Source organism: Oncorhynchus keta, chromosome 1 (genome assembly GCF_023373465.1).
Source record: "Oncorhynchus keta strain PuntledgeMale-10-30-2019 chromosome 1, Oket_V2, whole genome shotgun sequence".
Lineage (NCBI taxonomy): Eukaryota > Metazoa > Chordata > Actinopteri > Salmoniformes > Salmonidae > Oncorhynchus > Oncorhynchus keta.
The window spans coordinates 100,414,762-100,440,252 of NC_068421.1; the positions used below are offsets into that span (position 1 = coordinate 100,414,762).

The 25,491-nt window shown below is 44.7% G+C and overlaps 2 protein-coding genes and 1 long non-coding RNA gene across 8 annotated transcripts in view; 2 read left to right on the forward strand and 1 right to left on the reverse strand.

Moving 5' to 3' along the window:
* Nucleotides 1-25,491, reverse strand: part of chd1l (chromodomain helicase DNA binding protein 1-like) — a 73,227-nt gene that overhangs the window by 10,306 nt on the left and 37,430 nt on the right. The window contains exons 16-22 of the mRNA XM_052469095.1: nucleotides 24,864-25,000; nucleotides 20,542-20,693; nucleotides 20,134-20,324; nucleotides 19,902-20,000; nucleotides 12,550-12,620; nucleotides 9,761-9,875; nucleotides 8,973-9,081 (exon numbers count right to left, since the gene is read on the reverse strand). Coding sequence (XP_052325055.1) covers nucleotides 8,973-9,081; nucleotides 9,761-9,875; nucleotides 12,550-12,620; nucleotides 19,902-20,000; nucleotides 20,134-20,324; nucleotides 20,542-20,693; nucleotides 24,864-25,000 — 874 coding nt within the window. The remainder of the gene's footprint in view (nucleotides 1-8,972; nucleotides 9,082-9,760; nucleotides 9,876-12,549; nucleotides 12,621-19,901; nucleotides 20,001-20,133; nucleotides 20,325-20,541; nucleotides 20,694-24,863; nucleotides 25,001-25,491) is intronic.
* Nucleotides 17-5,878, forward strand: LOC127909112 (putative keratin-associated protein 4-16). Its single transcript, XM_052469108.1, has 2 exons — nucleotides 17-163; nucleotides 800-5,878. Exon 2 carries the CDS (start codon nucleotides 4,792-4,794, stop codon nucleotides 5,716-5,718), a length of 927 nt encoding a protein of 308 aa, XP_052325068.1. The 5' UTR covers nucleotides 17-163; nucleotides 800-4,791; the 3' UTR covers nucleotides 5,719-5,878.
* On the forward strand, nucleotides 12,627-17,991 carry LOC127909141 (uncharacterized). 6 transcript variants are annotated; one of them, XR_008069858.1, is made up of 7 exons: nucleotides 12,627-13,069; nucleotides 13,105-13,209; nucleotides 13,527-13,631; nucleotides 13,704-13,950; nucleotides 14,241-14,345; nucleotides 14,418-14,557; nucleotides 14,846-17,991. It is a non-coding gene; the product is annotated as an uncharacterized LOC127909141 (long non-coding RNA). The 6 variants fall into 6 exon arrangements; XR_008069860.1 differs by lacking the exon at nucleotides 13,527-13,631 and having other exon boundaries at nucleotides 13,105-13,419; nucleotides 13,846-13,950; XR_008069859.1 differs by lacking the exons at nucleotides 13,527-13,631; nucleotides 13,704-13,950 and having other exon boundaries at nucleotides 13,105-13,454.

A 25,491-nucleotide genomic window follows, 5' to 3' on the forward strand; every position in this document is an offset into this window, starting at 1 on the left:
CGTCGTGAGGGAGTTTGTTCCACCATTGGGGGGCCAGAGCAGCGAACAGTTTTGACTGGGCTGAGCGGGAACTGTACTTCCTCAGTGGTAGGGAGGCGAGCAGGCCAGAGGTGGATGAACGCAGTGCCCTTGTTTGGGTGTAGGGCCTGATCAGAGCCTGGAGGTACTGAGGTGCCGTTCCCCTCACAGCTCCGTAGGCAAGCACCATGTCTCCAGTGAGACATGTTTCCGTGAAGCAAAGAACGTTACAGTCCCTGATGTCCCTCTGGAATGCTACCCTTGCTCGGATTTCATCAACCTTGTTGTTAAGAGACTGGACATTGGCGAGTAGTATGCTAGGGAGTGGCGCGCGATGTGCCCGTCTCCGGAGCCTGACCAGAAGACCGCTTCGTTTGCCTCTTTTACATTTACATTACATTTACATTTAAGTCATTTAGCAGACGCTCTTATCCAGAGCGACTTACAAATTGGTGCATTCACCTTATGACATCCAGTGGAACAGCCACTTTACAATAGTGCATCTAAATCTTTTAAGGGGGGGGGGTGAGAAGGATTACTTATCCTATCCTAGGTATTCCTTAAAGAGGTGGGGTTTCAGGTGTCTCCGGAAGGTGGTGATTGACTCCGCTGTCCTGGCGTCGTGAGGGAGTTTGTTCCACCATTGGGGGGCCAGAGCAGCGAACAGTTTTGACTGGGTTGAGCGGGTACTGTACTTTCTCAGTGGTAGGGAGGCGAGCAGGCCAGAGGTGGATGAATGCAGTGCCCTTGTTTGGGTGTAGGGCCTGATCAGAGCCTGGAGGTACTGAGGTGCCGTTCCCCTCACAGCTCCGTAGGCAAGCACCATGGTCTTGTAGCGGATGCGAGCTTCAACTGGAAGCCAGTGGAGAGAGCGGAGGAGCGGGATGACGTGAGAGAACTTGGGAAGGTTGAACACCAGACGGGCTGCGGCGTTCTACGACGTCGTTGTTTTGGGTCGCAGGCTGGGATCCATTCCGTTGTCCTGGGTGGAGGGCAGAACACAGGATCCGCTCCGGGAAAGTCATTCTTGGTCGTACTGATGGTGAGTTGACGCTGCTCTTATATTCAGTAGTTCTTCTCGACTGTATGTAATGACACCTAAGATGACCTGGGGTACCAATGTAAGAAATAACACGTAAAAAAAACAAAAAACTGCATAGTTTCCTAGGAACGCGAAGCGAGGCGGCCATCTCTGTCGGCGCCGGAAATTAATATAGATATACAGGGGGTACCGGTACAGAGTCAATGTGGAGGCTATATACAGGGTGTTACGGTACAGAGTCAATGTAGAGGCTATACACAGGGGGCACCGGTACCGAGTCAGTTTGCGGGGGTACAGGCTAGTTGAGGTAATCTGTACATGTAGGTGGGGGCGAAGTGACTGCATAGGTAACAAACAAACAGCGAGTAGCAAGAGGGGGGGTCAATGTAAATTGTCCGGTGTTGATTTTTATGAATTGTTCAGCAGTCTAATGGCTGGGGAGTAGAAGCTGTTGAGGAGCCTTATGGTCCTAGACTTGGCGCTCCGGTACCGCTTGTCATGCAGTAGCAGAGAAAACAGTCTATAATTTGGGTGACTTGAGTCTTTGACAATTTTATGGGCTTCCCTCTGACACCGCCTGGTATAGAGGTCCTGGATGGCAGGAAGCTTGGCCCCAGTGATGTACTGGGCCGTATGCACTACCCGCAGGAAGCGCCTTACGGTCAGATGCCGAGCAGTTGCCATACCAGGCGGTGATGCAACCGGTCAGGATGCTCTCGATGGTGCATCTGTAGAACCTTTTGAGGATCTGGGGATCCATGCCAAATCTATTCAGTCTCCTGGGGGGGAAAAGGTTTTGTCGTGCCTTTTTCACAACTGTCTTGGTATGTTTGGACCATGATAGTTCGTTGGTGATGTGGACACCAAGGAACTTGAAACTCTCAACCCGCTCCACTACAACCCCGTCGATGTTAATGTGAGCCTGTTCGGCCCTCCTTTTCCCTGTAGTCCACGATCAGCTCCTTTGTCTTGCTCACGTTGAGGGAGAGGTTGTTGTCCTGGCACCACACTGCCAGATCTCTGACCTCCTCCTTATATGCTGTCTCATCGTTGTCGGTGATCAGGCCTACCACTGTTGTGTCGTCAGCAAACTTAATGATGATGTTGGAGTTATGTTTGGCCACGCAGTCGTGGGTGAATACAGGAGGGGACTAAGTACACACCCTTGAGGGGCACCAGTGTTAAGGATCAGCGTGGCAGATGTGTTGTTACCTACCCTTACCACATGGGGGCGGCCTGTCAGGAAGTCCAGGATCCAGTTGCAGAGGGAGGTGTTTAGTCCCAGGGTCCTTAGCTTAGCGATGAGATTTGAGGGCACTATGGTGTTGAACGCTGAGCTTTATTCAATGAACAGCATTCTCACATAGGTGTTCCTTTTGTCCAGGTGAGAAAGGGCGGTGTGGAGTGTGATTGAGATTGTGTCATCTGTGGATCTGTTGGGGCGGTATGCGAATTGGTGTGTAGGGTGTCCGGTGAGGATGCTGTTGATGTGAGTCATGCCTTTCAAAGCTTGTCTTGGCTACCGATGTGAGTGCCACGGGGCGGTAATCATTTAGGCAGGTTATGTATGTTATGTTATGACATGTTGGTATTATAGACTCGGTCAGGGAAAGGTTGAAAATGTCAGTGAAGACACTTGAGTTGGTCCGCGCTGAGTACACGTCCTGGTAATGCGTCTGGCCCAGCGGCTTTGTGAATGTTAATAATAATAATAATATATGCCATTTAGCAGACGCTTTTATCCAAAGCGACTTACAGTCATGTGTGCATACATTCTACGTATGGGTGGTCCCGGGAGTCGAACCCACTACCCTGGCATTACAAGCGCCATGCTCTACCAACTGAGCTACAGAAGGACGTATTTAAAGGTTTTGTTCATATCGGCTACCGAGAGCGTTATCACACAGTCATCCAGAACAGCTGGTGCTCTCGTGCATGCTTGTTGCTTGCCTCGAAGCGAGCATAAAAGTATGCAATCTGGTTTCTGCTCAGGCTATGGATGTCACTGCAACCTTAAAGGTCCTCAATGATGTCACCATTGCCCTTGATTCAAAGCAATGTTGTGCTGCTATTTTTATTGACTTGGCCAAGGCTTTTGATACGGTAGACCATTCCATTCTCGTGGACCGGCTAAGGGGTCTTTGGCCTGGTTTGCAAACTACCTCTCTCAAAGAGTGCAGTGGATAAAGTCAGAAAATCTGCTGTCTCAGCCACTGCCTGTCATCAAGGGAGTTTCCCAAATGGCTCAATCCTAGGCCCCACATTGTAGGATTTTTAATGAATTTATTTGCAAATTATGGTGGAAAATAAGTATTTGGTCAAAAACAAAAGTTTACCTCAATACTTTGTTATATACCCTTTGTTGGCAATGACAGAGGTCAAACGTTTTCTGTAAGTCTTCACAAGGTTTTCACACAGTGTTGCTGGTATTTTGGCCCATTCCTCCATGCAGATCTCCTCTAGAACAGTGATGTTTTGGGGCTGTTGCTGGGAAACTCGGACTGTCAACTCCCTTCAAAGATTTTCTATGGGGTTGAGATCTGGAGACTGGCTAGGCCACTCTTGCTTGTTTGTAGGTGACCAAATAATTATTTTCCACCATAATTTGCAAATAAATTCATTAAAAACCCTACAATGTGATTTTCTGGATTTTTTTTCTCATTTTGTCTGTCACAGTTGAAGTGTACCTATGATGAAAATTACAGGCCTCTCATCTTTTTAAGTGGGAGAACTTGCACAATTGGTGGCTCACTAAATACTTTTTTGCCCCACTGTATATGCAGATGATACAGTCTTATACTCAGCTGGCCCCTCTACCAGATTCTGTGTTAAACGCTCTACAACAAAGCTTTCTTAGTGTCCAACAAGCTGTCTCTGCCCTTAACCTTGTTCTGAACACCTCCAAAACAAAGATCATGTGCTTTGGTAAGAAGAATGCCCTTCTCCCCACAGGTGTGATTACTACCTCTGAGGGTTTAGAGCTTGATTTAGTCACCTCATACAAGAACTTGGGAGTATGGCTAGACGGTGCACTGTCCTTCTCTCAGCACATAACAAAGCTGCAGGCTAAAGTTAAATCTAGACCTGGTTTCCTCTATCGTAATCGCTCCTCTTTCACCCCAGCTGCCAAACGAACCCTGATTCAGATGACCATCCTACCCATGCTAGATTACGGAGACGTAATGTATAGATTGGCAGGTGAGGGTGCACTCGAGCGGCTAGATGTTCATTACCATTCTGCCATCATATTTGCCACCAATGCTCCTTATAGGACACATCACTGCACTCTATACTCTCTGTAAACCGGTCATCTCTGTATTCCCGTCATAAGACCCACTGGTTGATGCTTATTTATAAAACCGTCTTAGGCCTCACTCCCCCTTATCCGAGATATCTACTGCAGCCCTCATCCTCCACATACAACACCTGTTCACTCCCCCCTATCTGAGATACCTACTGCAGCCCTCATCCTCCACATACAACACCTGTTCTGCCAGTCACATTCTGTTAAAGGTCAAGAAAGTACACACACCGCTGGGTCGCTCGTCTTTTCAGTTCGCTGCAGCTCGCGACTGGAACAAGCTGCAACTAACACTCAAACTGGACAGTTTGATCTCAATCTCTTCATTCAAAGACTCAGTCATGGACACTCGCTGACAGTTGTGACTGAGTTGTGTGATGTATTGTTGTCTCTACCTTCTTGCCCTTTGTGCTGTTGTCTGTGCTCAATAATGTTTGTGCCATGTTTTGTGCTGCTACCATGTTATGTTGTGCTGCTACCATGTTATGTTGTGTTGCTACCATGTGTTGCTACCATGTGTTGCTACCATGTTATGTTGTGCTGCTACCATGTTATGTTGTGCTGCTACCATGTTATGTTGTGTTGCTACCATGTGTTGCTACCATGTTATGTTGTGTTGCTACCATGTGTTGCTACCATGTTATGTTGTGCTGCTACCATGTTATGTTGTGCTGCTACCATGTTATGTTGTGTTGCTACCATGTTATGTTGTGCTGCTACCATGTTGTGTTGTGTTGCTACCATGTTGTGTTGCTACCATGTTGTGTTGCTACCATGTTGTGATGTGTTGCTACCATGTTATGTTGTGCTGCTACCATGTTGTGTTGCTACCATGTTATGTTGTGTAGCTACCATGTGCTGCTACCATGTGTTGCTACCATGTGCTGCTACCATGTGTTGCTACCATGTGTTGCTACCATGTTATGTTGTGTTGCTACCATGTTGTGTTGTGTTGCTACCATGTTATGTTGTGCTGCTACCATGTTGTGTTGTGCTGCTACCATGTTGTGTTGTGTTGCTACCATGTTGTTGTTATGTTGCTGCCATGTGCTGCTACCATGTGTTGCTACCATGTTATGTTGTGTTGCTACCATGTGTTGCTACCATGTTGTGTTGTGTTGCTACCATGTTATGTTGTGCTGCTACCATGTTGTGTTGTGCTGCTACCATGTTGTGTTGCTACCATGTTGTTGTTATGTTGCTGCCATGTTATGTTGTGTTGCTACCATGTGCTGCTACCATGTTATGTTGTGCTGCTACCATGTGTTTCTACCATGTTGTTGTTGTGTTGCTGCCATGCTATGTTGTCATCTTAGGTCTCTCTTCGTGTAGTGTTGTGCTGTCTCTCTTGTTGTGATGAGTGTTTTGTCCAATATTTTAATTGTATTTATTTTTAATCCCAGTCCCCCGTCCCCGCAGGAGGCCGTTTGCATTTTCCTAGGCCGTCATTGTAAATAACAATTTGTTCTTAACGGACTTGCCTAATTACATTTTTTTTTATATCAGTCTAACAGCATAGAACATGGCTAGCTAACTAGCTGAATACATATTTAGCCAGCTAGCTGGTTACAGCAATGCTACTTAGTTAGGCAGCTAACGTTAGCCGGCAAGCTATTTGGTTAAATAAACAAAGAGTACACAACTGTTTACCAAAGGAGATGTTAGGGTAAATAAAGGAGTAGAAAGGATACATGAGGTTGTTAGGGTTAGTAAAGGAGTAGAAAGGATACACGGAGGTGTGTTAGGGTTAGTAAAGGAGTAGAAAGGATACATGTTAGGGTTAGTAAAGGAGTAGAAAGGATACATGGAGGTGTGTTAGGGTTAGTAAAGGAGTAGAAAGGATACATGGAGGTGTGTTAGGGTTTGTAAAGGAGTAGAAAGGATACATGGAGGTGTGTTAGGGTTTGTAAAGGAGTAGAAAGGATACATGGAGGTGTGTTAGGGTTTGTAAAGGAGTAGAAAGGATACATGGAGGTGTGTTAGGGTTTGTAAAGGAGTAGAAAGGATACATGGAGGTGTGTTAGTAAAGGAGTAGAAAGGATACATGGAGGTGTGTTAGTAAAGGAGTAGAAAGGATACATTAAGGTGTGATAGGGTTAGTAAAGGAGTAGAAAGGATACATGGGGTTGTGTTAGGGTTTGTAAAGGAGTAGAAAGGATACATGGAGGTGTGTTAGTGTTAGTAAAGGAGTAGAAAGGATACATGGAGGTGTGTTAGGGTTAGTAAAGGAGTAGAAAGGATACATGGAGGTGTGTTAGGGTTAGTAAAGGAGTAGAAAGGATACATGTTAGGGTTAGTAAAGGAGTAGAAAGGATACATGGAGGTGTGTTAGGGTTTGTAAAGGAGTAGAAAGGATACATGGAGGTGTGTTAGTAAAGGAGTAGAAAGGATACATGGAGGTGTGTTAGTAAAGGAGTAGAAAGGATACATGTTAGGGTTAGTAAAGGAGTAGAAAGGATACATGGAGGTGTGTTAGGGTTTGTAAAGGAGTAGAAAGGATACATGGGGGTGTGTTAGGGTTTGTAAAGGAGTAGAAAGGATACATGGAGGTGTGTTAGGGTTTGTAAAGGAGTAGAAAGGATACATGTTAGGGTTTGTAAAGGAGTAGAAAGGATACACGGAGGTGTGTTAGGGTTTGTAAAGGAGTAGAAAGGATACATGGGGGTGTGTTAGGGTTAGTAAAGGAGTAGAAAGGATACATGGAGGTGTGTTAGGGTTAGTAAAGGAGTAGAAAGGATACATGGAGGTGTGTTAGGGTTTGTAAAGGAGTAGAAAGGATACATGGAGGTGTGTTAGGGTTTGTAAAGGAGTAGAAAGGATACATGTTAGGGTTAGTAAAAGGAGTAGAAAGGATACATGGAGGTGTGTTAGGGTTAGTAAAGGAGTAGAAGGATACATGGAGGTGTGTTAGGGTTTGTAAAGGAGTAGAAAGGATACATGGGGGTGTGTTAAGGTTAGTAAAGGAGTAGAAAGGATACATGGAGGTGTGTTAGGGTTAGTAAAGGAGTAGATAGGATACATGGAGGTGTGTTAGGGTTAGTAAAGGAGTAGAAAGGATACATGGAGGTGTGTTGGGGTTAGTAAAGGAGTAGAAAGGATACATGGAGGTGTGTTAGGGTTTGTAAAGGAGTAGAAAGATACATGGAGGTGTTAGGGTTAGTAAAGGAGTAGAAAGGATACATGGGGGTGTGTTAGCGTTAGTAAAGGAGTAGAAAGTATACATGTTAGGGTTAGTAAAGGAGTAGAACGGATACATGGAGGTGTGTTAGTAAAGGAGTAGAAAGGATACATGGAGGTGTGTTAGGGTTTGTAAAGGAGTAGAAAGGATACATGGAGATTTGTTAGGGTTTGTAAAGGAGTAGAAAGGATACATGGAGGTGTGTTAGGGTTTGTAAAGGAGTAGAAAGGATACATGGAGGTGTGTTAGTAAAGGAGTAGAAAGATACATGGAGGTGTGTTAGGGTTTGTAAAGGAGTAGAAAGGATACATGGAGGTGTGATAGGGTTTGTAAAGGAATATAAAGGATACATGGGGTTGTGTTAGGGTTAGTAAAGGAGTAGAAAGGATACATGGAGGTGTGTTAGGGTTTGTAAAGGAGTAGAAAGGATACATGGGGGTGTGTTAGGGTTTGTAAAGGAGTAGAAAGGATACATGGGGTTGTGTTAGGGTTAGTAAAGGAGTAGAAAGGATACATGGAGGTGTGTTAGGGTTTATAAAGGAGTAGAAAGGATACATGGAGGTGTGTTAGGGTTAGTAAAGGAATATAAAGGATACATGGAGGTGTGTTAGGGTTTATAAAGGAGTAGAAAGGATACATGGAGGTGTGTTAGGGTTTATAAAGGAGTAGAAAGGATACATGGAGGTGTGTTAGGGTTTGTAAAGGAGTAGAAAGGATACATGGAGGTGTGATAGGGTTTGTAAAGGAGTAGAAATGATACATGGAGGTGTGTTAGGGTTTATAAAGGAGTAGAAAGGATACATGGAGGTGTGTTAGTAAAGGAGTAGAAAGGATACATGGAGGTGTGATAGGGTTTATAAAGGAGTAGAAAGGATACATGGAGGTGTGTTAGGGTTTATAAAGGAGTAGAAAGGATACATGGAGGTGTGTTAGGGTTTGTAAAGGAGTAGAAAGGATACATGGAGGTGTGATAGGGTTTGTAAAGGAGTAGAAAGGATACATGGAGGTGTGTTAGGGTTTATAAAGGAGTAGAAAGGATACATGGAGGTGTGTTAGTAAAGGAGTAGAAAGGATACATGGAGGTGTGATAGGGTTTGTAAAGGAATATAAAGGATACATGGAGGTGTGTTAGGGTTTGTAAAGGAGTAGAAAGGATACATGGAGGTGTGTTAGTAAAGGAGTAGAAAGGATACATGGAGGTGTGTTAGTAAAGGAATATAAAGGATACATGGAGGTGTGTTAGGGTTAGTAAAGGAGTAGAAAGGATACATGGAGGTGTGTTAGGGTTAGTAAAGGAGTAGAAAGGATACATGGAGGTGTGTTAGGGTTAGTAAAGGAGTAGAAAGGATACATGGAGGTGTGTTAGGGTTTATAAAGGAGTAGAAAGGATACATGGAGCTGTGTTAGGGTTTGTAAAGGAGTAGAAAGGATACATGGAGGTGTGTACCCCTCTGGAGGCCAGGTGTTTTCTGATGAGTCTCTCTGTTCCATACCAGTTAAACCCTCTGGTGGAGTGGCCGATTCGGGGGAGATGGACGCTAGCTAGGGGAGGGGAGAGAGGTGTATGAGAGGGAAATAAGGAGACAAATTAAATCTTTCGTGACTCAAATCAGCATCTTTAGTGACGTGTACAGCAGAGTAAATGGTCTCTTACTCCAACTACACAGACAGACAGACAGACAGACAGACAGACAGACAGACAGACAGACAGACAGACAGGCAGGCAGGCAGGCAGGCAGGCAGGCAGGCAGGCAGACAGACAGATGGCCTAATCTCTCACAGACAGACAGACAGACAGACAGACAGACAGACAGGCAGGCAGGCAGGCAGGCAGGCAGGCAGGCAGGCAGGCAGGCAGGCAGGCAGGCAGGCAGGCAGGCAGACAGACAGACAGACAGACAGACAGACAGACAGACAGACAGACAGACAGACAGACAGATGGCCTAATCTCTCCCAGACAGACAGACAGACAGACAGACAGACAGACACAGACAGACAGACAGAGGGCCTAATCTCTCCCAGACAGACAGCGGGCCTAATCTCTCCCAGACAGACAGACAGACAGCGGGTCTAATCTCTCCCAGACAGACAGACAGACAGACAGACAGACAGACAGACAGACAGACAGACAGACAGACAGACAGAGGGCCTAATCTCTCCCCAGACAGACAGACAGACAGACAGACAGACAGACAGACAGACAGACAGACAGACAGACTACCCTTGTTAGTCTTGGCAACCCTGTAGATTTTCTGGAGTCCTTCTTCCAGAGCAGAGAGATGGATCCCTGACAGGCTGTTGTCTCTGGCTCTCTGCTGGGCCACTATCAGGGCCACCTGAGGACAGACAGACACATCAGAACAACCTGGGGACAGACGGACGGACCACATCACATCACGGTCATCTGAGAACAGGAGGGTGGGAACAAATCACTCATTATACAAATCAGGTACATCATCATCATAATTACACAGGTATCTTAATTATGTCAGAGCAGAGTGTGGGCACACACAGGAACATACAGGGCCTACAGAAAGCATTCATACCCCTTGACTTATTCCACATCTTGTTGTGTTACCGCCTGAATTCAAATGGATTAAACATGTTTTTTTCCTACACAATACCCCATAATGACCAAGTCATAACATGTTTTTAGATTTCTTTTGCTAATCATTGAAAATTAAATACAGAAATATCTCATTTAGAGCTGTATTCACACCCCTGACTCAATACTTTGTAGAAGCACCTTTGGCAGCGATTACAGCTGTGAGTCTTTCTGGGTAAGTTTCTAGAACTTTCCATACCTGGATTGTGCAACATTTGCACATGATTATTTTCTATCTCTGTCAAATTGGTTGTTGATCATTGTTATCTTCAGGTCTTGTCATAGATTTTCAACCAGATTTAAGTCAAAACTGCCACTGATGAATATTCACCGTCCTCTTGGTAAGCAATTCCAGTGTAGATTTGGCCTTGTGTTTTAGGTTATTGTCCTGCTGAAAGGTGAATTCATCTCCCAGTGTCTGGTGGAAAGCAGACTGAACCAGGTTGTTGTCCTGATGAAAGGTGAAGCCATCTCCCAGTGTCTGGTGGAAAGCAGACTGAACCAGGTTGTCCTCTAGGATTTGGCCTTGTGTTTTAGGTTGTTGTCCTGATGAAAGGTGAATCCATCTCCCAGTGTCTGGTGGAAAGCAGACTGAACCAGGTTTTCCTTTTTGCCTGTGCTTAGCGCCATTCCATTTATTTTCTACCCTGAAAAACTCACTAGCCCTTAATGATAACAAGCATACCCATAACACTGTGCTTGAAAATATGGAGAGTGGTACTCAGTAATGTGTTGTATTGGATTTGCCCCAAACATAACACTTTGTATTCAGGAACAAAAGTGACATGCTTTGCCATATTTTTACAGTATTACTTTAGTCCCTTGTTGCAAACAGGGTACATGTTTTGGAGTATTAGTATTCTGTAAAGGTTTCCTTCTTTTCACTCTCAATTAGTTTAGTATTGTGGAGTAACTACGATGTTGTTGATCCCTCCTCAGTTTTCTCCTATCACAACCATTAAACTATGTAACTGTTTTAAATTCACCATTGGCCTCATGGTGAGCAGTTTCCTTCTTCTCCGGCAACTGAGTTAGGAGGGACACCTGTATCTTTGTAGTGACTGGGCTTATTGATACACCATCCAAAGTGTAACTAATAACTTCACCATGATCAAAGGGATATTCAATGTCTGCTTTTTTAATTACCATCTACCAATAGGTGCTTTTCTTTGCAAGGCATTGTAAAAACCGCCCTGGTCTTTGTGGTTGAATCTGTGTTTGAAATTCCCTGCTGGACTGAGGGACCTTACAGATAATGGTGGTCCTTCTGTAGCTCAGTTGGTAGAGCATGGCGCTTGTAACGCCAGGGTAGTGGGTTCAATCCCGGGACCACCCATACGTAGAATGTATGCACACATGACTGTAAGTCGCTTTGGATAAAAGCGTCTGCTAAATGGCATATATTATTATTATATATTATAATTGTATGTGTGGGGTACAGAGATGAGGGACCTTACAGATAATTGTATGTGTGGGGTATAGAGATGAGGGACCTTACAGATGATTGTATGTGTGGGGTACAGAGATGAGGGACCTTACAGATAATTGTATGTGTGGGGTACAGAGATGAGGGACCTTACAGATAATTGTATGTGTGGGGTATAGAGATGAGGGACCTTACAGATAATTGTATCCGTGGGGTACAGAGATGAGGGACTTTACAGATAATTGTATTTGTGGGGTACAGAGATGAGGGACCTTACAGATAATTGTATGTGTGGGGTACAGAGATGAGGGACCTTACAGATAATTGTATCCGTGGGGTACAGAGATGAGGGACCTTACAGATAATTGTATGTGTGGGGTACAGAGATGAGGGACCTTACAGATAATTGTATGTGTGGGGTACAGAGATGAGGGACCTTACAGATAATTGTATGTGTGGGGTACAGAGATGAGGTAGTCATTCAAAAATATTGTTAAACCCCATTATTGCACACAGAGTCCATGACACTTATTATGGTAAGCACATTTTTACTCCTGAAAATGTTTAGGCTTGCCATAACAAAGGGGTTAAATACTACTTATTGACTCAAAACAATTCAGCTACACATTTTTATTAATTAGTAAAAATGTGAAAAAACACAATTCCACTTTTACATTATGGGGTATTGTGTTTATAGGCCAGTGACAAAATCTAAATTGAACCCATTTTATATGCAAGCTGTAACACAACAAAATGTGGCAAAAGGTCAAGTGGTGTGAATCCTTTCTGAAGGTTCTATAGCTTTAACACTCTGGCAAGATGTTAGGGCATAGACACGTACTGTGTGTTGAGAGGGGGCGTGTGTGTGCTTGTGTAACAGGTGGGATCTGAACCCACCTGAACATCAACCATTAGACCTAGAGGAAATTTCCTCATGAGGGTGACACAGACAGGTCTACGTCATCTCTGCTACACTTACCTGGTCTTGGCCATCCAGTCTGGACTGTTTATCATCCACAGGAAACAGCAACACTGATCCCAGCTCCAAGTCTGAAACAGAAATAACTCTTGATTTACTGGTGTGTAATGGCAGGACAGCACAGGTAGTACAGTTACAACTAGGTCTAAGGCACTGGAGGCCATTAGATTAGACATTAGAACCAGGGCTGATGGAGAGCCAGTAGACAGAGACATCGAGAACATTTTTGCTATTGAGGGAATTAAGAAGTAAAATGTGGTTTTCCATCAAAATGAGAATTACTGTGAGCTAATAAAGGAGATTGCAAATGTTGCAAGATAAAATATCATTTTCCATTGATGGATGTCGATTTAACCCGTTTGACTGCTATCGATTGGCATGTACAGTACATAGCTATAGATATCCTGATTGGCAGGTACAGTACATAGCTATAGATATCCTGATTGGCAGGTACAGTACATAGCTATAGATATCCTGATTGGCAGGTACAGTACATAGCTATAGATATCCTGATTGGCATGTACAGTACATAGCTATAGATATCCTGATTGGCAGGTACAGTACATAGCTATAGATATCCTGATTGGCATGTACAGTACATAGCTATAGATATCCTGATTGGCAGGTACAGTACATAGCTATAGATATCCTGATTGGCAGGTACAGTACATAGCTATAGATATCCTGATTGGCATGTACAGTACATAGCTATAGATATCCTGATTGGCAGGTACAGTACATAGCTATAGATATCCTGATTGGCATGTACAGTACATAGCTATAGATATCCTGATTGGCAGGTACAGTACATAGCTATAGATATCCTGATTGGCATGTACAGTACATAGCTATAGATATCCTGATTGGCAGGTACAGTACATAGCTATAGATATCCTGATTGGCATGTACAGTACATAGCTATAGATATATCCTGATTGGCATGTACAGTACATAGCTATAGATATCCTGATTGGCAGGTACAGTACATAGCTATAGATATCCTGATTGGCATGTACAGTACATAGCTATAGATATCCTGATTGGCATGTACAGTACATAGCTATAGATATCCTGATTGGCAGGTACAGTACATAGCTATAGATATATCCTGATTGGCATGTACAGTACATAGCTATAGATATCCTGATTGGCAGGTACAGTACATAGCTATAGATATCCTGATTGGCATGTACAGTACATAGCTATAGATATCCTGATTGGCATGTACAGTACATAGCTATAGATATCCTGATTGGCATGTACAGTACATAGCTATAGATATATCCTGATTGGCAGGTACAGTACATAGCTATAGATATCCTGATTGGCATGTACAGTACATAGCTATAGATATCCTGATTGGCATGTACAGTACATAGCTATAGATATCCTGATTGGCAGGTACAGTACATAGCTATAGATATATCCTGATTGGCAGGTACAGTACATAGCTATAGATATATCCTGATTGGCAGGTACAGTACATAGCTATAGATAAATCCTGATTGGCAGGTACAGTACATAGCTATAGATAAATCCTGATTGGCAGGTACAGTACATAGCTATAGATATCCTGATTAGCAGGTACAGTACATAGCTATAGATATCCTGATTGGCATGTACAGTACATAGCTATAGATATCCTGATTGGCATGTACAGTACATAGCTATAGATATATCCTGATTGGCAGGTACAGTACATAGCTATAGATATCCTGATTGGCATGTACAGTACATAGCTATAGATATCCTGATTGGCAGGTACAGTACATAGCTATAGATATCCTGATTGGCAGGTACAGTACATAGCTATAGATATATCCTGATTGGCATGTACAGTACATAGCTATAGATATCCTGATTGGCAGGTACAGTACATAGCTATAGATATCCTGATTGGCATGTACAGTACATAGCTATAGATATCCTGATTGGCAGGTACAGTACATAGCTATAGATATCCTGATTGGCATGTACAGTACATAGCTATAGATATCCTGATTGGCAGGTACAGTACATAGCTATAGATATATCCTGATTGGCAGGTACAGTACATAGCTATAGATATCCTGATTGGCATGTACAGTACATAGCTATAGATATCCTGATTGGCATGTACAGTACATAGCTATAGATATATCCTGATTGGCAGGTACAGTACATAGCTATAGATATCCTGATTGGCAGGTACAGTACATAGCTATAGATATCCTGATTGGCAGGTACAGTACATAGCTATAGATAAATCCTGATTGGCAGGTACAGTACATAGCTATAGATATATCCTGATTGGCAGGTACAGTACATAGCTATAGATATCCTGATTGGCATGTACAGTACATAGCTATAGATATCCTGATTGGCAGGTACAGTACATAGCTATAGATATCCTGATTGGCAGGTACAGTACATAGCTATAGATATCCTGATTGGCATGTACAGTACATAGCTATAGATATATCCTGATTGGCATGTACCGTCGTGGCCAAAAGTTTTGAGAATGACACAAATATTAATTTCCACAAAGTTTGCTGCTTCAGTGCCTTTAGATATTTTTGTCAGATGTTGCTATGGATACTGAAGTATAATTACAAGCATGTCATAAGTGTCAAAGGCTTTTATTGACAATAACATGAAGTTGATGCAAAGAGTCAATATTTATAGTGTTGACCCTTCTTTTTCAAGACCTCTGCAATCTGCCCTGGCATGCTGTCAATTAACTTCTGGGCCACATCCTGACTGATGGCAGACCATTCAATTAACTTCTGGGCCACATCCTGACTGATGGCAGACCATTCAATTAACTTCTGGGCCACATCCTGACTGATGGCAGCCCATTCAATTAACTTCTGGGCCACATCCTGACTGATGGCAGCCCATTCAATTAACTTCTGGGGCACATCCTGACTGATGGCAGCCCATTCAATTAACTTCTGGGCCACATCCTGACTGATGGCAGACCATTCAATTAACTTCTGGGCCACATCCTGACTGATGGCAGCCCATTTAATTAACTTCTGGGCCACATCCTGACTGATGGCAGCCCATTCAATTAACTTCTGGGCCACATCCTGACTGATGGCAGCCCATTCAATTAACTTCTGGGCCACATCCTGACTGATGGCAGCCCATTCAATTAACTTCTGGGGCACATTCTGACTGATGGCAGCCCATTCAATTAACCTCTGGGCCACATCCTGACTGATGGCAGCCCATTCTTGCATAATCAATGCTTGCAGAATTTATGTTTTTTTGTTTGTCCACCCGCCTCTTGAGGATTGACCACACGTTCTCAATGGGATTAAGGTCTGGGGAGTTTCCTGGCCATGGACCCAAAATATCGATGTTATGTTCCCCAAGCCACTTAGTTATCACTTTTGCCCTATGGCAAGGTGCTCCATCGTGCTGGAAAAGGCATTGTTCGTCACCAAACTGTTCCTGGATGGTTGGGAGAAGTTGCTCCTGGAGGATGTGTTGGTACCATTCTTTATTCATGGCTGTGTTCTTAGGCAAAATTGTGAGTGAGCCCACTCCCTTGGCTGAGAAGCAACCCCACACATGAATGGTCTCAGGATGCTTTACTGTTGGCATGACACAGGACTTGATGGTAGCGCTCACCTTGTTTTCTCCGGACAAGCTTTTTTCCGGATGCCCCAAACAATCAGAGAAAATGACTTTACCCCAGTCCTCAACAGTCCAATCCCTGTGCAGAATATCAGTCTGTCCCTGATGTCTTTCCTGGAGAGAAGTGGCTTCTTTGCTGTCCTTCTTGACACCAGGCCATCCTCCAAAAGTCTTCTTCACAACAGTCCTGAAGCCTTCTTCACAACAAGTGAACCGCTCTCCTTGAAGTTCTTGATGCCCCGATAAATGGTTGATTTCGGTGCAATCTTACTGGCAGCAATATCCTTGCCTGTGAAGCCCTTTTTGTGCAAAGTAATGATGACGGCACGTGTTTCCTTGCAGGTAACCATGGTTGACAGAGGAAGAACAATCATTCCAAGCACTGCCCTCCTTTTGAAGCTTCCAGTCTGTTATTCAAACTCAATCAGCATGACAGAGCCTTGTCCTCGTCAACAGCCTTGTCCTCCTCAACACTCACACCTGTGTTAATGAGAGAATCACTGACATGTCAGCTGGTCCTTTTGTGGCAGGGCTGAAATGCAGTGGAAATGTTTTTGGGGGATTCAGTTCATTTGCATGGCAAAGAGGGACTTTGCAATTAATTGCAATTCATCTGATCACTCTTCATAACATTCTGGAGTATATGCAAATTGCCATCATACAAACTGAGGCATCAGACTTTGTGAAAATTAATATTTGTGTCATTCTCAAAACTTTTGGCCACGACTGTGCTGAATCATAAGTAAGGCTCAGGTTTTTGCAGACGCAAGGAGGTTACGGCTGTTCAGAATGATATGATACAAGGTTATGATTAATAAGTTGACTGTTTGTAGATGTGAAAAGGTAAAGACCGTATAGAGTTTAATTCAGGAGATGGTAACTCTTTAAATAATCTCTCTCGTGGTGCCCTAGATCCTAATGAGTTAATTGTTACATGATGAATTTAACAATTAAACATATTTAGTTAATTAGATAAATAACAGTCCTCAGATGAATGTTAAAGTCAAGTCACGACGTTAATGGGGAACGGCAGGGTAGCCTAGTGGTTAGAGCATTGGACTAGTAACCGAAAGGTTGCAAGATCGAATCCCCGAGCTGACAAGGTACATATCTGTCGTTCTGCCCTGGAACAAGACATTTAACCCACTGTTCCTAGGCCGTCATTGAAAATAAGAATTTGTTCTTAACTGACTTGCCTAGTTCAATAAACGTATAAATTTGATAAATAACAGTCCTCAGACTGTCCTCGCGACAACATATTTATTGTATAAAATGGGCTACATTAGCCCACAAAAGCACAGACAATTATATTTGATAGCCAACCGATGTAAATGTATCAGTCTCCACATTAATGTTCGTTCCATTGTGGACCTTTCCCCCCGATAACAGAAGTATACGAGGGAGATCCAAAAGCAGCACTCGACACAACAACCGTGACTTGATACGGTTTTCCAGAAGCAAAGTCCATATTAGAATGGAGTTGAAACCCCCTCTTCTGAGCAAATGTATGTAACGCTCTCTCGTGTGTATGTAACGCTCTCTCGTGTGTATGTAACGCTCTCTCGTGTGTATGTAACGCTCTCTCGTGTGTATGTAACGCTCTCTCGTGTGTATGTAACGCTCTCTCGTGTGTATGTAACGCGCTCTCTCGTGTGTATGTAACGCGCTCTCTCGTGTGTATGTAACGCGCTCTCGTGTGTATGTAACGCTCTCTCGTGTGTATGTAACGCTCTCTCGTGTGTATGTAACGCTCTCTCGTGTGTATGTAACGCTCTCTCGTGTGTATGTAACGCTCTCTCGTGTGTATGTAACGCTCTCTCGTGTGTATGTAACGCTCTCTCTCGTGTGTATGTAACGCTCTCTCGTGTGTATGTAACGCTCTCTCTCGTGTGTATGTAACGCTCTCTCTCGTGTGTATGTAACGCTCTCTCGTGTGTATGTAACGCGCTCTCGTGTGTATGTAACGCGCTCTCTCGTGTGTATGTAACGCTCTCTCGTGTGTATGTAACGCGCTCTCGTGTGTATGTAACGCTCTCTCGTGTGTATGTAACGCGCGCTCTCGTGTGTATGTAACGCGCTCTCGTGTGTATGTAACGCGCTCGTGTGTATGTAACGCGCTCTCGTGTGTATGTAACGCTCTCTCGTGTGTATGTAACGCTCTCGTGTGTATGTAACGCGCTCTCTCGTGTGTATGTAACGCGCTCTCGTGTGTATGTAACGCTCTCTCGTGTGTATGTAACGCGCGCTCTCGTGTGTATGTAACGCTCTCTCGTGTGTATGTAACGCGCTCTCTCGTGTGTATGTAACGCTCTCTCGTGTGTATGTAACGCGCTCTCTCGTGTGTATGTAACGCGCTCTCGTGTGTATGTAACGCGCTCTCTCGTGTGTATGTAACGCTCTCTCGTGTGTATGTAACGCGCTCTCTCGTGTGTATGTAACGCGCTCGTGTGTATGTAACGCTCTCTCGTGTGTATGTAACGCTCTCTCGTGTGTATGTAACGCGCTCTCGTGTGTATGTAACGCTCTCTCGTGTGTATGTAACGCTCTCTCGTGTGTATGTAACGCTCTCTCGTGTGTATGTAACGCTCTCTCGTGTGTATGTAACGCGCTCTCGTGTGTATGTAACGCGCTCTCTCGTGTGTATGTAACGCTCTCTCGTGTGTATGTAACGCGCTCTCGTGTGTATGTAACGCGCTCTCGTGTGTATGTAACGCTCTCTCGTGTGTATGTAACGCTCTCTCGTGTGTATGTAACGCTCTCTCGTGTGTATGTAACGCTCTCTCGTGTGTATGTAACGCGCTCTCGTGTGTATGTAACGCGCTCTCTCGTGTGTATGTAACGCGCTCTCGTGTGTATGTAACGCGCTCTCGTGTGTATGTAACGCGCTCTCGTGTGTATGTAACGCGCTCTCGTGTGTATGTAACGCGCTCTCGTGTGTATGTAACGCTCTCTCTCGTGTGTATGTAACGCGCTCTCGTGTGTATGTAACGCTCTCTCGTGTGTATGTAACGCGCTCTCTCGTGTGTATGTAACGCTCTCTCGTGTGTATGTAACGCGCTCTCGTGTGTATGTAACGCGCTCTCGTGTGTATGTAACGCTCTCTCTCGTGTGTATGTAACGCTCTCGTGTGTATGTAACGCGCTCTCGTGTGTATGTAACGCTCTCTCGTGTGTATGTAACGCGCTCTCGTGTGTATGTAACGCGCTCTCGTGTGTATGTAACGCGCTCTCTCGTGTGTATGTAACGCGCTCTCGTGTGTATGTAACGCGCTCTCTCGTGTGTATGTAACGCTCTCTCTCGTGTGTATGTAACGCGCTCTCGTGTGTATGTAACGCTCTCTCGTGTGTATGTAACGCTCTCTCGTGTGTATGTAACGCTCTCTCGTGTGTATGTAACGCTCTCTCGTGTGTATGTAACGCGCTCTCGTGTGCCTCGTCCATTTAAATGCTTTTCCAGTGCGTTTGCCCGCCGCATCGGTTCGTTAATATTCTTTTCCTTCTTTTTGTTGTTGGATTTTACTCCCCTTTTTCTCCCCAATTTCGCGGTGTCCAATTGTTAGTAGCTACTATCTTGTCTCATCGCTACAACTCCCGTACAGGCTCGGGAGAGACGAAGGTTGAACCCAGAGCCTCTGGTGGCACAGCCCTTAACCACTGCGCCGCCCGGGAGGCCCACGTTAATATTCTTTAAGGAAAAAGGGTTTGTGACCCTGGACGATGTGAGCTCACCTTTCATCTTTCCAGCCAGCTCATATTGTTTACATGGTGCATCTGACCTGTTCTCCAATGCTGTGAAGAGACCACCTCTACCCCACCGGCCAGAGTCATCTACAAGATGCCAGAGCATAAACACAGACATTTTCAATACAATGTTTTCATGTTTGTTTGTTTCGCTCTCTTTCTTTGCTGTAAGCAAGGTGATAACCAGAATGAATGTTTTAATATCAGAATGATTCCATACCAACACAGTGCACTATGATGGCATCTTCCTGGTTGGCGTAGGGGTGTGTGACATCGCCCAACACGTAGCTAATAGCAGAGTGTTCTGAATCTGTAGAGGTCACACTGAGGTCATCAGCCTCCTCCTCCTCCTCGCTCTCCACAGAGGGTAAACACAGGGACCTGTACCCACTGGACTCCCACCATGCCATCCTGCAACACAGACGCCTCATTATACCAGAACCAGAACTAGGGTCTATGTTGCAGGTGTCTACCCCACGATCAGGGTCATATTCATTAATGCACACCGTTGCAAACCATAGCAAAATATTTTGTAACAGAAACAAGTTTTCTTATTTGAAACTGTTAGTGAGTACCTCCCTGTTTCAGTCAGTTTTCTGCTGTTTGGTTTCTTGTGAAAATGACTTACTTCTTCCTGTGTTTGTTCTCCTGTAATCTCCTCCTCTTGTCCTCCTGTACTCTGGCCCTCTTAGCTGCAGCCTCCTCCCTCTCTTTCAGGTCAGTCTCAGTCAAGGCCTTCCTCTTCCTCATGGGGGCCAACAGGGGCCCGGACAGACACACCTGAGGGGGCCACTGAACATCAGCCAAGAGACATAGGTTGTCCCCCAAATTACACGCTATTCCCAATATAGTACACTACTTTAGATCTGGGCCCATAGGACTCTGTTGAAAAGTAGTGCACTATAGAGGGAATAGTGTGCCCTGGGCCCATAGGACTCTGTTGAAAAGTAGTGCACTATACAGGGAATAGTGTGCCCTGGGCCCATAGGATGGTCTAAAGTAGTGCACTATATAGGGAGTAAGGTGCCCTGGGCCCATAGGATGGTCTAAAGTGGTGCACTATAGAGGGAATAGTGTGCCCTGGGCCCATAGGATGGTCTAAAGTGGTGCACTATAGAGGGAATAGTGTGCCCTGGGCCCATAGGATGGTCTAAAGTAGTGCACTATATAGGGAGTAAGGTGCCATTTGGAAGACATACTATAACCAACAGACAGACCGTATACACGGCTGAGCCAATCACAGACCATTGACAATGCACAGTCTGGCCAATTTCAACAACATAGCCTCTGTGTCTGTCTGTCTAACATTACACTCCAACAACATACCCTGTCTGTCTGACATTACACTCCAACAACATACCCTGTCTGTCTGACATTACACTCCAACAACATACCCTGTCTGTCTGACATTACACTCCAACAACATACCCTGTCTGTCTGACATTACACTCCAACAACATACCCTGTCTGTCTGTCTAACATTACACTCCAACAACATACCCTGTCTGTCTGACATTACACTCCAACAACATACCCTGTCTGTCTGACATTACACTCCAACAACATACCCTGTCTGTCTGACATTACACTCCAACAACATACCCTGTCTGTCTGTCTGACATTACACTCCAACAACATACCCTGTCTGTCTGTCTGACATTACACTCCAACAACATACCCTGTCTGTCTGTCTGACATTACACTCCAACAACATACCCTGTCTGTCTGTCTGACATTACACTCCAACAACATACCCTGTCTGTCTGACATTACACTCCAACAACATACCCTGTCTGTCTGTCTAACATTACACTCCAACAACATACCCTGTCTGTCTGTCTAACATTACACTCCAACAACATACCCTGTCTGTCTGTCTGACATTACACTCCAACAACATACCCTGTCTGTCTGTCTGACATTACACTCCAACAACATACCCTGTCTGTCTGTCTGACATTACACTCCAACAACATACCCTGTCTGTCTGACATTACACTCCAACAACATACCCTGTCTGTCTGACATTACACTCCAACAACATACCCTGTCTGTCTGACATTACACTCCAACAACATACCCTGTCTGTCTGACATTACACTCCAACAACATACCCTGTCTGTCTGACATTACACTCCAACAACATACCCTGTCTGTCTGACATTACACTCCAACAACATACCCTGTCTGTCTGACATTACACTCCAACAACATACCCTGTCTGTCTGACATTACACTCCAACAACATACCCTGTCTGTCTGACATTACACTCCAACAACATACCCTGTCTGTCTGACATTACACTCCAACAACATACCCTGTCTGTCTGTCTGTCTGTCTGTCTGTCTAACATTACACTCCAACAACATACCCTGTCTGTCTGTCTGACATTACACTCCAACAACATACCCTGTCTGTCTGACATTACACTCCAACAACATACCCTGTCTGTCTGACATTACACTCCAACAACATACCCTGTCTGTCTGTCTGACATTACACTCCAACAACATACCCTGTCTGTCTGACATTACACTCCAACAACACACCCTGTCTGTCTGTCTGTCTGTCTAACATTACACTCCAACAACATACCCTGTCTGTCTGTCTGACATTACACTCCAACAACATACCCTGTCTGTCTGTCTAACATTACACTCCAACAACATACCCTGTCTGTCTGTCTAACATTACACTCCAACAACATACCCTGTCTGTCTGTCTAACATTACACTCCAACAACATACCCTGTCTGTCTGTCTGACATTACACTCCAACAACATACCCTGTCTGTCTGTCTAACATTACACTCCAACAACATACCCTGTCTGTCTGTCTGACAATACACTCCAACAACATACCCTGTCTGTCTGTCTAACATTACACTCCAACAACATACCTTGTCTGTCTAACATTACACTCCAACAACATACCCTGTCTGTCTGACATTACACTCCAACAACATACCCTGTCTGTCTGTCTGTCTGACATTACACTCCAACAACATACCCTGTCTGTCTGACATTACACTCCAACAAAACATACCCTGTCTGTCTAACATTACACTCCAACAACATACCCTGTCTGTCTGTCTGTCTAACATTACACTCCAACAACATACCCTGTCTGTCTGTCTGACATTACACTCCAACAACATACCCTGTCTGTCTGACATTACACTCCAACAACATACCCTGTCTGTCTGACATTACACTCCAACAACATACCCTGTCTGTCTGACATTACACTCCAACAACATACCCTGTCTGTCTAACATTACACTCCAACAACATACCCTGTCTGTCTGACATTACACTCCAACAACATACCCTGTCTGTCTGACATTACACTCCAACAACATACCCTGTCTGTCTAACATTACACTCCAACAACATACCCTGTCTGTCTAACATTACACTCCAACAACATACCCTGTCTGTCTAACATTACACTCCAACAACATACCCTGTCTGTCTGTCTGTCTGACATTACACTCCAACAACATACCCTGTCTGTCTAACATTACACTCCAACAACATACCCTGTCTGTCTAACATTACACTCCAACAACATACCCTGTCTGTCTGTCTAACATTACACTCCAACAACATACCCTGTCTGTCTGTCTAACATTACACTCCAACAACATACCCTGTCTGTCTGACATTACACTCCAACAACATACCATGTCTGTCTGACATTACACTCCAACAACATACCCTGTCTGTCTGTCTGACATTACACTCCAACAACATACCCTGTCTGTCTAACATTACACTCCAACAACATACCCTGTCTGTCTGTCTAACATTACACTCCAACAACATACCCTGTCTGTCTGTCTAACATTACACTCCAACAACATACCCTGTCTGTCTAACATTACACTCCAACAACATACCCTGTCTGTCTGTCTAACATTACACTCCAACAACATACCCTGTCTGTCTGACATTACACTCCAACAACATACCCTGTCTGTCTGTCTAACATTACACTCCAACAACATACCCTGTCTGTCTGTCTAACATTACACTCCAACAACATACCCTGTCTGTCTGTCTAACATTACACTCCAACAACACCCTGTCTGTCTGACATTACACTCCAACAACACCCTGTCTGTCTGACATTACACTCCAACAACATACCCTGTCTGTCTGTCTGACATTACACTCCAACAACATACCCTGTCTGTCTGTCTGACATTACACTCCAACAACATACCCTGTCTGTCTAACATTACACTCCAACAACATACCCTGTCTGTCTAACATTACACTCCAACAACATACCCTGTCTGTCTAACATTACACTCCAACAACATACCCTGTCTGTCTAACATTACACTCCAACAACATACCCTGTCTGTCTGTCTAACATTACACTCCAACAACATACCCTGTCTGTCTAACATTACACTCCAACAACATACCCTGTCTGTCTAACATTACACTCCAACAACATACCCTGTCTGTCTGTCTAACATTACACTCCAACAACATACCCTGTCTGTCTGTCTAACATTACACTCCAACAACATACCCTGTCTGTCTGTCTAACATTACACTCCAACAACATACCCTGTCTGTCTGTCTAACATTACACTCCAACAACATACCCTGTCTGTCTGTCTAACATTACACTCCAACAACACCCTGTCTGTCTGACATTACACTCCAACAACATACCCTGTCTGTCTGTCTGACATTACACTCCAACAACATACCCTGTCTGTCTGTCTGACATTACACTCCAACAACATACCCTGTCTGTCTGTCTAACATTACACTCCAACAACATACCCTGTCTGTCTAACAGTGCTACTAGTGAAAGGTGTAGAATAAAGATGTCATATTTCTATGTTTGTGAGTAATGATGTTAGTCATTAGCCCACCATCACACTAGTCTAGTAGAGTAGAGGTGAGGAGACGGTCACAGAGTCTTACTTCATCGTTGTGTCGTGTCGCTCGTCTCTCTCCTCCTCCTCCTCCTGCCTCTTCCTCCAGGAGACGACTGAAGGTCCTCTGGTCCTCAGAGCTCACCTCCCGGGAGTAATCCCTCCCTTCAAAGTAGTACATGTGGTCTGGACAGGGAGAGAGACAGGGAGTGAGGGACAGGGAGAGAGGGGGAGACAGGGAGAGAGGGGGAGAAAGGGAGAGAGAGGGAGACAGGGAGAGAGGGAGACAGGGAGAGGGAGGGAGACAGGGAGAGAGAGGGAGACAGGGAGAGGGAGGGAGACAGGGAGAGAGAGGGAGACAGGGAGAGAGAGGGAGACAGGGAGAGAGGGGGAGACAGGGAGAGAGGGGGAGACAGGGAGAGAGGGGAGACAGGGAGCGAGGGGGAGACAGGGAGAGAGGGAGACAGGGAGAGCGGGGGAGACAGGGGGAGAGAGGGAGACAGGGAGAGAGAGGGAGACAGGGAGAGAGAGGGAGACAGGGAGAGAGAGGGAGACAGGGAGAGAGAGGGAGACAGGGAGAGAGAGGGAGACAGGGAGAGAGAGGGAGACAGGGAGCGAGAGAGGGAGACAGGGAGCGAGAGGGAGACAGGGAGAGAGAGGGAGACAGGGAGAGAGAG